The sequence below is a fragment of the Oncorhynchus keta genome, unplaced genomic scaffold, assembly GCF_023373465.1.
Source record: "Oncorhynchus keta strain PuntledgeMale-10-30-2019 unplaced genomic scaffold, Oket_V2 Un_contig_1319_pilon_pilon, whole genome shotgun sequence".
Lineage (NCBI taxonomy): Eukaryota > Metazoa > Chordata > Actinopteri > Salmoniformes > Salmonidae > Oncorhynchus > Oncorhynchus keta.
The window spans coordinates 278,240-290,965 of NW_026278147.1; the positions used below are offsets into that span (position 1 = coordinate 278,240).

The 12,726-nt window shown below is 46.7% G+C and overlaps 1 protein-coding gene across 4 annotated transcripts in view; it reads left to right on the forward strand.

The window, feature by feature from the left end:
* tsen2 (TSEN2 tRNA splicing endonuclease subunit) overlaps positions 1–12,726 on the forward strand; it is a 44,519-nt gene that overhangs the window by 14,201 nt on the left and 17,592 nt on the right. For 2 of the 4 annotated variants that reach the window (XM_052501282.1, XM_052501283.1), the window contains exons 6-7: positions 11,891–11,941; positions 12,051–12,189. In XM_052501282.1, coding sequence (XP_052357242.1) covers positions 11,891–11,941; positions 12,051–12,189 — 190 coding nt within the window. Of the gene's footprint in view, positions 1–10,217; positions 10,675–11,890; positions 11,942–12,050; positions 12,190–12,726 lie in introns of those variants that run through there. The other 2 variants (XM_052501284.1, XM_052501285.1) reach the window with 1 other exon arrangement.

A 12,726-nucleotide genomic window follows, 5' to 3' on the forward strand; every position in this document is an offset into this window, starting at 1 on the left:
TACATTTACATTTAAGTCATTTAGCAGACGCTCTTATCCAGAGCGACTTACAAATTGGTGCATTCACCTTATGACATCCAGTGGAACAGACACTTTACAATAGTGCATCTAAATCTTTTAGGGGGGGGTGAGAAGGATTACTTATCCTATCCTAGGTATTCCTTAAAGAGGTGGGGTTTCAGGTGTCTCCGGAAGGTGGTGATTGACTCCGCTGTCCTGGCGTCGTGAGGGAGTTTGTTCCACCATTGGGGGGCCAGAGCAGCGAACAGTTTTGACTGGGCTGAGCGGGAACTGTACTTCCTCAGTGGTAGGGAGGCGAGCAGGCCAGAGGTGGATGAACGCAGTGCCCTTGTTTGGGTGTAGGGCCTGATCAGAGCCTGGAGGTACTGAGGTGCCGTTCCCCTCACAGCTCCGTAGGCAAGCACCATGGTCTTGTAGCGGATGCGAGCTTCAACTGGAAGCCAGTGGAGAGAGCGGAGGAGCGGGGTGACGTGAGAGAACTTGGGAAGGTTGAACACCAGACGGGCTGCGGCGTTCTGGATGAGTTGTAGGGGTTTAATGGCACAGGCAGGGAGCCCAGCCAACAGCGAGTTGCAGTAATCCAGACGGGAGATGACAAGTGCCTGGATTAGGACCTGCGCCGCTTCCTGTGTGAGGCAGGGTCGTACTCTGCGGATGTTGTAGAGCATGAACCTACAGGAACGGGCCACCGCCTTGATGTTAGTTGAGAACGACAGGGTGTTGTCCAGGATCACGCCAAGGTTCTTAGCGCTCTGGGAGGAGGACACAATGGAGTTGTCAACCGTGATGGCGAGATCATGGAACGGGCAGTCCTTCCCGGGAGGAAGAGCAGCTCCGTCTTGCCGAGGTTCAGCTTGAGGTGGTGATCCGTCATCCACACTGATATGTCTGCCAGACATGCAGAGATGCGATTCGCCACCTGGTCATCAGAAGGGGGAAAGGAGAAGATTAATTGTGTGTCATCTGCATAGCAATGATAGGAGAGACCATGTGAGGTTATGACAGAGCCAAGTGACTTGGTGTATAGCGAGAATAGGAGAGGGCCTAGAACAGAGCCCTGGGGGACACCAGTGGTGAGAGCGCGTGGTGAGGAGACAGATTCTCGCCACGCCACCTGGTAGGAGCGACCTGTCAGGTAGGACGCAATCCAAGCGTGGGCCGCGCCGGAGATGCCCAACTCGGAGAGGGTGGAGAGGAGGATCTGATGGTTCACAGTATCGAAGGCAGCCGATAGGTCTAGAAGGATGAGAGCAGAGGAGAGAGAGTTAGCTTTAGCAGTGCGGAGCGCCTCCGTTATACAGAGAAGAGCCGTCTCAGTTGAATGACTAGTCTTGAAACCTGACTGATTTGGATCAAGAAGGTCATTCTGAGAGAGATAGCGGGAGAGCTGGCCAAGGACGGCACGTTCAAGAGTTTTGGAGAGAAAAGAAAGAAGGGATACTCGTCTGTAGTTGTTGACATCGGAGGGATCGAGTGTAGGTTTTTTCAGAAGGGGTGCAACTCTCACTCTCTTGAAGACGGAAGGGACGTAGCCAGCGGTCAGGGATGAGTTGATGAGCGAGGTGAGGTAAGGGAGAAGGTCTCCGGAAATGGTCTGGAGAAGAGAGGAGGGGATAGGGTCAAGCGGGCAGGTTGTTGGGCGGCCGGCCGTCACAAGACGCGAGATTTCATCTGGAGAGAGAGGGGAGAAAGAGGTCAGAGCACAGGGTAGGGCAGTGTGAGCAGAACCAGCGGTGTCGTTTGACTTAGCAAACGAGGATCGGATGTCGTCGACCTTCTTTTCAAAATGGTTGACGAAGTCATCTGCAGAGAGGGAGGAGGGGGGGGGGAGGATTCAGGAGGGAGGAGAAGGTGGCAAAGAGCTTCCTAGGGTTAGAGGCAGATGCTTGGAATTTAGAGTGGTAGAAAGTGGCTTTAGCAGCAGAGACCGAGGAGGAAAATGTAGAGAGGAGGGAGTGAAAGGATGCCAGGTCCGCAGGGAGGCGAGTTTTCCTCCATTTCCGCTCGGCTGCCCGGAGCCCTGTTCTGTGAGCTCGCAATGAGTCGTCGAGCCACGGAGCGGGAGGGGAGGACCGAGGTTGTGAGGTCTTGAGGTTGGGACGGCGCGATACCATAGGGTAGGGGCAGTGTGGGAAGTGTTGGATGAGAGCGAGAGGGAAAAGGATACAAGGTAGTGGTCGGAGACTTGGAGGGGAGTTGCAATGAGGTTAGTGGAAGAACAGCATCTAGTAAAGATGAGGTCGAGCGTATTGCCTGCCTTGTGAGTAGGGGGGGAAGGTGAGAGGGTGAGGTCAAAAGAGGAGAGGAGTGGAAAGAAGGAGGCAGAGAGGAATGAGTCAAAGGTAGACGTGGGGAGGTTAAAGTCGCCCAGAACTGTGAGAGGTGAGCCGTCCTCAGGAAAGGAGCTTATCAAGGCATCAAGCTCATTGATGAACTCTCCGAGGGAACCTGGAGGGCGATAAATGATAAGGATGTTAAGCTTGAAAGGGCTGGTAACTGTGACAGCATGGAATTCAAAGGAGGCGATAGACAGATGGGTAAGGGGAGAAAGAGAGAATGACCACTTGGGAGAGATGAGGATCCCGGTGCCACCATCCTGCTGACCAGAAGCTCTCGGGGTGTGCGAGAACACGTGGGCGGACGAGGAGAGAGCAGTAGGAGTAGCAGTGTTATCTGTGGTGATCCATGTTTCCGTCAGTGCCAAGAAGTCGAGGGACTGGAGGGAGGCATAGGCTGAGATGAACTCTGCCTTGTTGGCCGCAGATCGGCAGTTCCAGAGGCTACCGGAGACCTGAAACTCCACGTGGGTCGTGCGCGCTGGGACCACCAGATTAGGGTGGCCACGGCCACGCGGTGTGGAGCGTTTGTATGGTCTGTGTATGGTCTGTGCAGAGAGGAGATCGCTTTTCTGAGCCAAGATCACTTTCTGAGTCAAAATGCAGGCCGAGATCTACTGCTCAAACTTTTTTAAATGTCTTTAAAAAACCGTAAGCCTATGCAACAGTAACCTATTAGAAAGTACTGTAGCAATGAGGTTTGTGCCATAGGCTATAGACCCAATACATTATCAATGCATTTTGGCTGTGCTTGAATTGCCCTGCCAATGTTGTTCTTCACCAACCATTTTAAAATTATATTTCAGCAAGTCAGGTATACAGTGCATTCGGAAAGTATTCAGGCCCCTTGACTTTTTCCACATTTTGTTACGTTACAGCCTTGTTCTAAAATGTATTCAATTGTTTATTCCCCTCATCAATCTACGCATAATACACCATAATGACAAAGCAAAAACAGATTATTAGAAATGTTAGCAAATTTATAAAAAATAAACAGAAGTATCGCATTTACCCAAGAATAAATCTAGACCCTTTACAAGAGGTCGACCGATTCATCTGAATGGCAGATTAATTAGGGCCGATTTCAAGTTGTCATAACAATCGGAAATCGGTATTTTTGGACACCAATTTGGGCGTTTTTTTTACACCTTTATTTAACCTTTTATTTAACCAGGCAAGTCAGTTAAGAACACATTCTTATTTTCAATGACTGCTTAGGAACAGTGGGTTAACTGCCTTGTTCAGGTGCAGAACGACAGATTTTTACCTTGTCAGCTCGGGGATTCAATCTTGCAACCTTACGGTTAACTAGTCCAACGCTCTAACCACCTGCTTTACATTGCACTCCACGAGGAGCCTGCCTGTTACGCGAATGCAGTAAGCCAAGTTAAGTTGCTAGCTAGCATTAACCTTATCTTATAAAAAACAATCCATCAATCATAATCACTAGTTAACTACACATGGTTGATGATATTACTAGTTTATCTAGCGTGTCCTGCGTTGCATATAATCGATGCGGTGCGTATTTGCGAAAAAGGACTGTCGTTGCTCCAATGTGTACCTAACCATAAACATCAATGCCTTTCTTAAAATCAATAGACAAGTATATATTTTTATATTTAGTTAATATTGCCTGCTTGCCTGACCAAGCTGACTCCACACTCCAAGACTGCTTCCATCACGTGGACTGGGACATGTTTCGTATTGCGTCAGATAAAAATATTGACGAATACGCTGATTCGGTGTGCGAGTTCATTAGAACGTGCGTCGAAGATGTCGTTCCCATAGCAATGATAAAAACATTCCCTAACCAGAAACCGTGGATTGATGGCAGCATTCGCGGGAAACTGAAAGCGCGAACCACTGCTTTTAATCAGGGCAAGGTGTCTGGCAACATGACCGAATACAAACAGTGCAGCTATTCCCTCCGCAAGGCTATTAAACAAGCTAAGCGTCAGTACAGAGACAAAGTGGAATCTCAATTCAATGGCTCAGACACAAGAGGCATGTGGCAGGGTCTACAGTCAATCACGGACTACAAGAGCATCTGCTAAATGACTTAAATGTAAATGTACAAGAAGAAACCCAGCCCAGTCACGGACCAGGATGTCTTGCTCCCAGGCAGACTAAATAACTTTTTTGCCCGCTTTGAGGACAATACAGTGCCACTGACACGGCCTGCAACGAAAACATGCGGTCTCTCCTTCACTGCAGCCGAGGTGAGTAAGACATTTAAACGTGTTAACCCTCGCAAGGCTGCAGGCCCAGACGGCATCCCCAGCCGCGCCCTCAGAGCATGCGCAGACCAGCTGGCCGGTGTGTTTACGGACATATTCAATCAATCCCTATACCAGTCTGCTATTCCCACATGCTTCAAGAGGGCCACCATTGTTCCTGTTCCCAAGAAAGTTAAGGTAACTGAACGACTACCGCCACGTAGCACTCACTTCCGTCATCATGAAGTGCTTTGAGAGACTAGTCAAGGACCATATCACCTCCACCCTACCTGACACCCTAGACCCACTCCAATTTGCTTACCGCCCAAATAGGTCCACAGACGATGCAATCTCAACCACACTGCACACTGCCCTAACCCACCTGGACAAGAGGAATGCCTATGTGAGAATGCTGTTCATCGACTACAGCTCGGCATTCAACACCATAGTACCCTCCAAGCTCGTCATCAAGCTCGAGACCCTGGGTCTCGACCCCGCCCTGTGAAACTGGGTACTGGACTTCCTGACGGGCCGCCCCCAGGTGGTGAGGGTAGGCAACAACATCTCCTCCCCGCTGATCCTCAACACGGGGGCCCCACAAGGGTGCGTTCTGAGCCCTCTCCTGTACTCCCTGTTCACCCACGACTGCGTGGCCACGCACGCCTCCAACTCAATCATCAAGTTTACGGACGACAACAGTGGTAGGCTTGATTACCAACAACGACGAGACGGCCTACAGGGAGGAGGTGAGGGCCCTCGGAGTGTGGTGTCAGGAAAATAACCTCACACTCAACGTCAACAAAACTAAGGAGATGATTGTGGACTTCAGGAAACAGCAGAGGGAACACCCCCCTATCCACATCGATGGAACAGTAGTGGAGAGGGTAGCAAGTTTTAAGTTCCTCGGCATACACATCACAGACAAACTGAATTGGTCCACTCACACTGACAGCGTCGTGAATAAGGCGCAGCAGCGCCTCTTCAACCTCAGGAGGCTGAAGAAATTTGGCTTGTCACCAAAAGCACTCACAAACTTCTACAGATGCACAATCGAGAGCATCCTGGCGGGCTGTATCACCGCCTGGTACGGCAACTGCTCCGCCCTCAACCGTAAGGCTCTCCAGAGGGTAGTGAGGTCTGCACAACGCATCACCGGGGGCAAACTACTACCCGATGTTACAGGAAGGCCATAAAGACCATAAAGATCATCAAGGACATCAACCACCCGAACCACTGCCTGTTCACCCCGCTATCATCCAGAAGGCGAGGTCAGTACAGGTGCATCAAAGCTGGGACCGAGAGACTGAAAAACAGCTTCTATCCCAAGGCCATCAGACTGTTAAACAGCCACCACTAACATTGAGTGGCTGCTGCCAACACACTGTCATTGACACTGACCCAACTCCAGCCACTTTAATAATGGGAATTGATGGGAAATGATGTAAATATATCACTAGCCACTTTAAACAATGCTACCTTATATAATGTTACTTACCCAACATTATTCATCTCATATGCATACGTATATACTGTACACTACATCATCGACTGCATCCTTATGTAATACATGTATCACTAGCCACTTTAACTATGCCACTTTGTTTACTTTGTCTACATACTCATCTCATATGTATATACTGTACTCGATACCATCTACTGTATGCTGCTCTGTACCATCACTCATTCATATATCCTTATGTACATATTCTTTATCCCCTTACACTGTGTATAAGACAGTAGTTTTGGAATTGTTAGTTAGATTACTTGTTGGTTATCACTGCATTGTCGGAACTAGAAGCACAGCATTTCGCTACACTCGCATTAACATCTGCTAACCATGTGTATGTGACAAATAACATTTGATTTGATTTGATTTGCTAACCTGGCTCGTTGCGAACTGTGTGACCTGGCTCGTTGCGAACTGTGTGAAGACTATTTCTTCCTAACAAAGACAGCCAACTTCGCCAAACGGGGGATGATTTAACAAAAGCGCATTTGCGAAAAAAGCACAATCATTGCACGACTGTACCTAACCATAAACATCAATGCCTTTCTTAAAATCAATACACAGAAGTATATATTTTTAAACCTAAAAGGAAATCCAGTTAGCAGGCAATATTAACCAGGTGAAATTGTCACTTCTCTTGCGCTAATTGCACGCAGAGTCAGTGTATATGCAACAGTTTGGGCCGCCTAATTTGCCAGAATTTTACTTAATAAATTATTATTATTATTATTAACATTGAAGGTTGTGCAATGTAACAGGAATATTTAGACTTGTGGATGCCACCCGTTAGCTAAAATACAGAACGATTCCGTATTTCACTGAAATAATTAACTTTTTGTTTTTGAAATGATAGTTTCCGGATTTTATCATATTAATGGCCTAAGGCTCGTATTTCAGGGGGTTATGTTATAACTAAGTCTGTGATTTGATAGAGCAGTCTGACTGAGCGGTGGTAGGCACCAGCTCGTAAGGATTTATTCGAACAGCACTTTCATGTGTTTGACAGCAGCTCTTCGCTGTGCTTCAAGTATTACGCCGTTTATGACTTCAAGCCTATCAAGTCCCAAGATTAGGCTGGTGTAACATTTACATTTACATTTAAGTCATTTAGCAGACGCTCTTATCCAGAGCGACTTACAAATTGGTGCATACACCTTATGACATCCAGTGGAACAGCCACTTGCATCTAAATCTTTTTTGGGGGGGGGGGTGAGAAGGATTACTTACCCTTACTTACCCTATCCTAGGTATTCCTTGAAGAGGTGGGGTTTCAGGTGCCTCCGGAAGGTGGTGATTGACTCCGCTGTCCTGGCGTCGTGAGGGAGTTTGTTCCACCATTGGGGGCCAGAGCAGCGAACAGTTTTGACTGGGCTGAGCGGGAACTGTACTTCCTCAGTGGTAGGGAGGCGAGCAGGCCAGAGGTGGATGAACGCAGTGCCCTTGTTTGGGTGTAGGGCCTGATCAGAGCCTGGAGGTACTGAGGTGCCGTTCCCCTCACAGCTCCGTAGGCAAGCACCATGGTCTTGTAGCGGATGCGAGCTTCAACTGGAAGCCAGTGGAGAGAGCGGAGGAGCGGGGTGACGTGAGAGAACTTGGGAAGGTTGAACACCAGACGGGCTGCGGCGTTCTGGATGAGTTGTAGGGGTTTAATGGCACAGGCAGGGAGCCCAGCCAACGGCGAGTTGCAGTAATCAAGACGGGAGATGACAAGTGCCTGGATTAGGACCTGCGCCGCTTCCTGTGTGAGGCAGGGTCGTACTCTGCGGATGTTGTAGAGCATGAACCTACAGGAACGGGACACCGCCTTGATGTTAGTTGAGAACGTCAGGGTGTTGTCCAGGATCACGCCAAGGTTCTTAGCGCTCTGGGAGGAGGACACAATGGAGTTGTCAACCGTGATGGCGAGATCATGGAACGGGCAGTCCTTCCCCGGGAGGAAGAGGAGCTCCGTCTTGCTGAGGTTCAGCTTGAGGTGGTGATCCGTCATCCACACTGATATGTCTGCCAGACATGCAGAGATGCGATTCGCCACCTGGTCATCAGAAGGGGGAAAGGAGAAGATTAATTGTGTGTCGTCTGCATAATTATGTGTCGTCTGTGTAACCGATGTCAAATGGCTAACTAGTTCGCGAGGTGCGCGTTTCAAACGTCACTCGCTCTGAGACTTGGAGTAGTTGTTCCCCTTCCTCGTGGATTTTGTGGAGCAATGGGTAACGCTGCTTCAAGGGTGGCTGTTGTCGATGTGTTTCTGGTTCGAGCCCAGGTAGGGGTGAGGTGAGGGACGGAAGCTTTACTGTTACACTGGCAATAGTAAAGTGCCTATAAGAACATCCAATAGTTATTAAAGGTATATGAAATACAAATCATATAGAGAGAAATAGTCCTATAATTTCTATAATAACTACAACTTAAAACTTCTTACCTGGGAATATTGAAGACTCATGTTAAAAGGAACCACCAGCTTTCATATGTTCTCATGTTCTGAGCAAGGAACTTAAACGTTAGCTTTCTTACATGGCACATATTGCACTTTTACTTTCTTCTCCAACACTTTGTTTTTGCATGATTTAAACCAAATTTAACATGTTTCATTATTTATTTGAGGCTAAATTGATTTTATTGATGTATTATATTAAGTTAAAATAAGTGTTCATTCAGTATTGTTGTAATTGTCATTATTACAAATAAATACATTTAAAGAATCGTCCGATTAATTGGTATCGGCTTTTTTCTGGTCCTCCAATAGTCGGTATAATCGGTATTTGAAAATCATAATCGGTCGACCTCTACCCTTTACTCAGTACTTTGTTGATGCACCTTTGGCAGTGATTACAGCATCGAGTCTTCTTGGGTATGACGCTACAAACTGGACACCTGTATTTGGGGAGTTTCTCCAATTCTTCTCTGCAGATCCTCTCAAGCTCTATAAGATTGTATGGGGAGCGTTGCTGCACAGCTATTTTCGGGTCTTTCCAGAGATGTTCAATCGGGTGTGCCCGATTCGGGTGTGCCTTTTTACCGAGGAGTGGCTTCCGTCTAGCCACTTTACCATAAAGGCCTGATTGGTGGAGTGCTGCAGAGATGATTGTCCTTCTGGAAGGTTCTCCCATCTCCACAGAGGAACTCTGGAGCTCTGTCAGAGTGACCATCGGGTTCTTGGTCACCTCCCTGACCAAGGCCCTTCTCCCCCGGTTGCTCAGTTTGGCTGGGCAGCCAGCTCTAGGAAGAGTCTTGGTGGTTCAAAACTTCTTCCATTTAAGAATGATGGAGGCCATTGTGTTCTTGGGGACCTTCAATGCTGCAGACATTTTTTGGTACCCTTACCCAGATCTGTGCATCGACGCAAATCCATCTTGGAGCTCTACGGACAATTCCTTTGACCTTATGGCTCGGTTTTTGCTCTGATATGCTTTGTCAACATTTACATTACATTTAAGTCATTTAGCAGACGCTCTTATCCAGAGCGACTTACAAATTGGTGCATTCACCTTATGACATCCAGTGGAACAGCCACTTTACAATAGTGCATCTAAATCTTTTAAGGGGGGTGAGAAGGATTACTTTATCCTATCCTAGGTATTCCTTAAAGAGGTGGGGTTTCGGGTGTCTCCGGAAGGTGGTGATTGACTCCGCTGTCCTGGCGTCGTGAGGGAGTTTGTTCCACCATTGGGGGGCCAGAGCAGCAAACAACTGTGGGAACTTATATAGACAGGTGTGCCTTTCCAAATCATGTCCAATCAATTGGGTTTTCTTCACATTTACACTAGAAGCTTATTACCTAAAATGGAACAATTGAAAGTGTGGGTTCACAGATATGTTGGTCATTACTGAGACTTAGTTAAGGAAGAGTGCTGTGAATACTGATGTTAACCTTTCTGGTTGTAACCTTTTTCGGCAAGACAGATCTTCCAAAGGTGGTGGAGTGGCAATATTTACCAAGGATCACCTTCAGTGCTCAGATGTCTCCACGAAGTCTGTCCCCAAACCATTTGATTTGCTGGTTTTAAGCATTAAACTTTCAAATAGCTTTGTTGACTGTTGCTGGATGTTATCGTCCACCATCAGCACCGGCCTGTACCCTACCTGCCCTAATCGCTCTCCTGACACCTTACACTAATTCTGAATTGGTCTTTCTAGTGCGTTGTGGGACAAGGATATCCCTGCTGGCCAAACCCTCCCCTAACACGGACGACGCTGGGCCAATTGTGCACTGCCCCATGTGTCTCCCGGACGCGGCCGGCTGCGACAGAGCCTGGACTCGAACTCAGAATCTGTAGTGGCACAGCTAGCACTGCCATGCAGTGCCTTAGACCACTGCACCACTCGGGAGGCCATCACAGATTAACTTTTAACACGGTACACCTGTTAATTTAAATGTATTCCAGGTGACTACCTCATGAAGCTGGTGGAGAGAATGTCAAGAGTGGGCAAAGCTGTTATCAAGGCCATGGGTGGCTACTTTGAAGAATCTCAAATTAATTTTAGATTTAACACTTTTTTGGTTTCTACATGATTCCATATGCGTTATTTCATGTATTCACAATAATTCAACAATGTAGAAAATAGTAAAAATAAAGAAAAACCCTTGAATGAGTAGGTGTCCAATCTTTTGACTGGTACTGTAGGTGAAAATACATAATTGGCGTACATTGTCATAAATAGACAAGATATTGGGTTTCTTAAACAAGACTCAGGTGGAGCCAGGTAATTAGAGGAGGTGACTAGTTTTGCAAATGTATTTTGTATGAGTCTCGACACAATTCTATCTCGGAGCTGTACGGACAATTCCTTTGACTTCATGACTTGGTTTTTCTCTGACATGCACGGTCAACTGTGGGACCTTATATAGACAGGTGTGTGTGTGTGTGTGCCTTTCCAAATCATGTCCAATAAGTTGAATTTACCACAGCTAGACTCCAATCAAGTTGTAGAAACATCTCAAGGATGGTCCATGGAAACAGGATGCACCTGAGCGGAATTTCGAGGCTCATAGTAAAGGGTCCATATACTTATATAAATAAGATATTTATGTTTTTTGTTAATACATTTGCAAACATTTCTAAAAACCTGTTTTTGCTTTGTCATTATGGGGTATTGTGTGTAGTGTAATATATATTTAATCCAATCTGTAAGTCGCTCTGGATAAGAGCGTCTGCTAAATGACTTAAATGTAAATGTAATCCATTTTAGGATAAGGCTGCAACATAACAAAATGTGGAGAAAAGGAAGGGGTCTGAATACTTTCCAATGCATTGTAGGTTAGAGGCTCAGTAATCGAGGAAAACACTGATTTCACCAGTCACCAATCTCATCATGACCTGTTGCTGATATCTTTAAGTTACCAATTACCTCCATTACATCAGGAGCTGTAGTTGACTATCAACTTCGCTGTGGGATCGTGGAAGCTGCAGGTGATCTGAGCTATTTGATAGGCTAGCGATAGGCCTATAAGTGCACTGGATTTGCTCTCCAGGCCCGGTAGGCGGAGTTTGTACCTTCAGACACATGAAATGGTTCAAAATTGGAACACTTTGACTACCCTGTGCGCAGGCCAGCTGAATCAAGTGCATCTACCGCTACCAGACAGAGCTAAACAAAATAGGAATGCAAGGCTTTATCATTGGGCTTTTTGCAGAAATGTTTGGCGATCTACTAGGAAAGGCTTGGAGATAGACCAGTCGATCACGATTGACTGGTTGGTGACCACTGATCTATGGGATAGATACCATTTTAGACATTCGGAGTAGGCTCATCCCTCTAAGACTGCCCTGTATTTTTCTGATCTTTTGAACATTATTTTCTTCTTTCAGGCTTTCTTCTTGGTCTATGCATTAGGATGCCTTTCAGTTTACTACAATGAGGTAAGAAGCTACAGTCTTATAAACATATATGTCTTATTAACTAAAGCCTTTGCTGTTATGGTGCATGTTTGTTTAGTGCGAGTCTTGCTTATTCTGACTTACTCTTCAGGAGCCATTGTCGGTGCTCCAGCTGTGGGAGATGTTCCGGTCGGTTCAGCCCCACTTTGAGACGTCATACATGGCCTACCATTACTTCCGCAGCAGGGGGTGGGTGCCCAAGCCTGGGGTGAAGTACGGGACTGACCTCAGTGAGTTAATAATTCATTAATTGTAGACTGCTCTAGTGCCCTTGCCAATTCATGTATGTATGTATGTATGTATGTATGTATGTATGTATGTATGTATGTATGTATGTATGTATGTATGTATGTATGTATGTATGTAATATTCACAATACCTTTCAAAAGTTTGGGGTCACTTAGAAATGTCCTTGCTTTGGAAAGAAAAGCAAATGTTTTGTCCATCAAATTGATGAGAAATACAGTGTAGACATTGTTAATCTTGTAAATGACTGTTGTAGCTGGAAACTGCTGATTTTTCTTTTAACTGCGCCACCGACGCGGCCAGCTACCAAGAACTGTGGGCTCTCCTTCTCTGTGGCCGACGTAAGACATTTAAACGTGTTAACCCTCACAAGGCTGCCAGCCCAGACGGAATCTCTAGCCGCGTCCTCAAAACATGCCCAGGCCAGCTGGCTGGTGTGTTTACAGACATTTTCAATCTCTCCTTATCCCAGTCTGCTGTCCCCACCTGCTTCAAGATGGCCACTATTGTGCCTGTTCCCA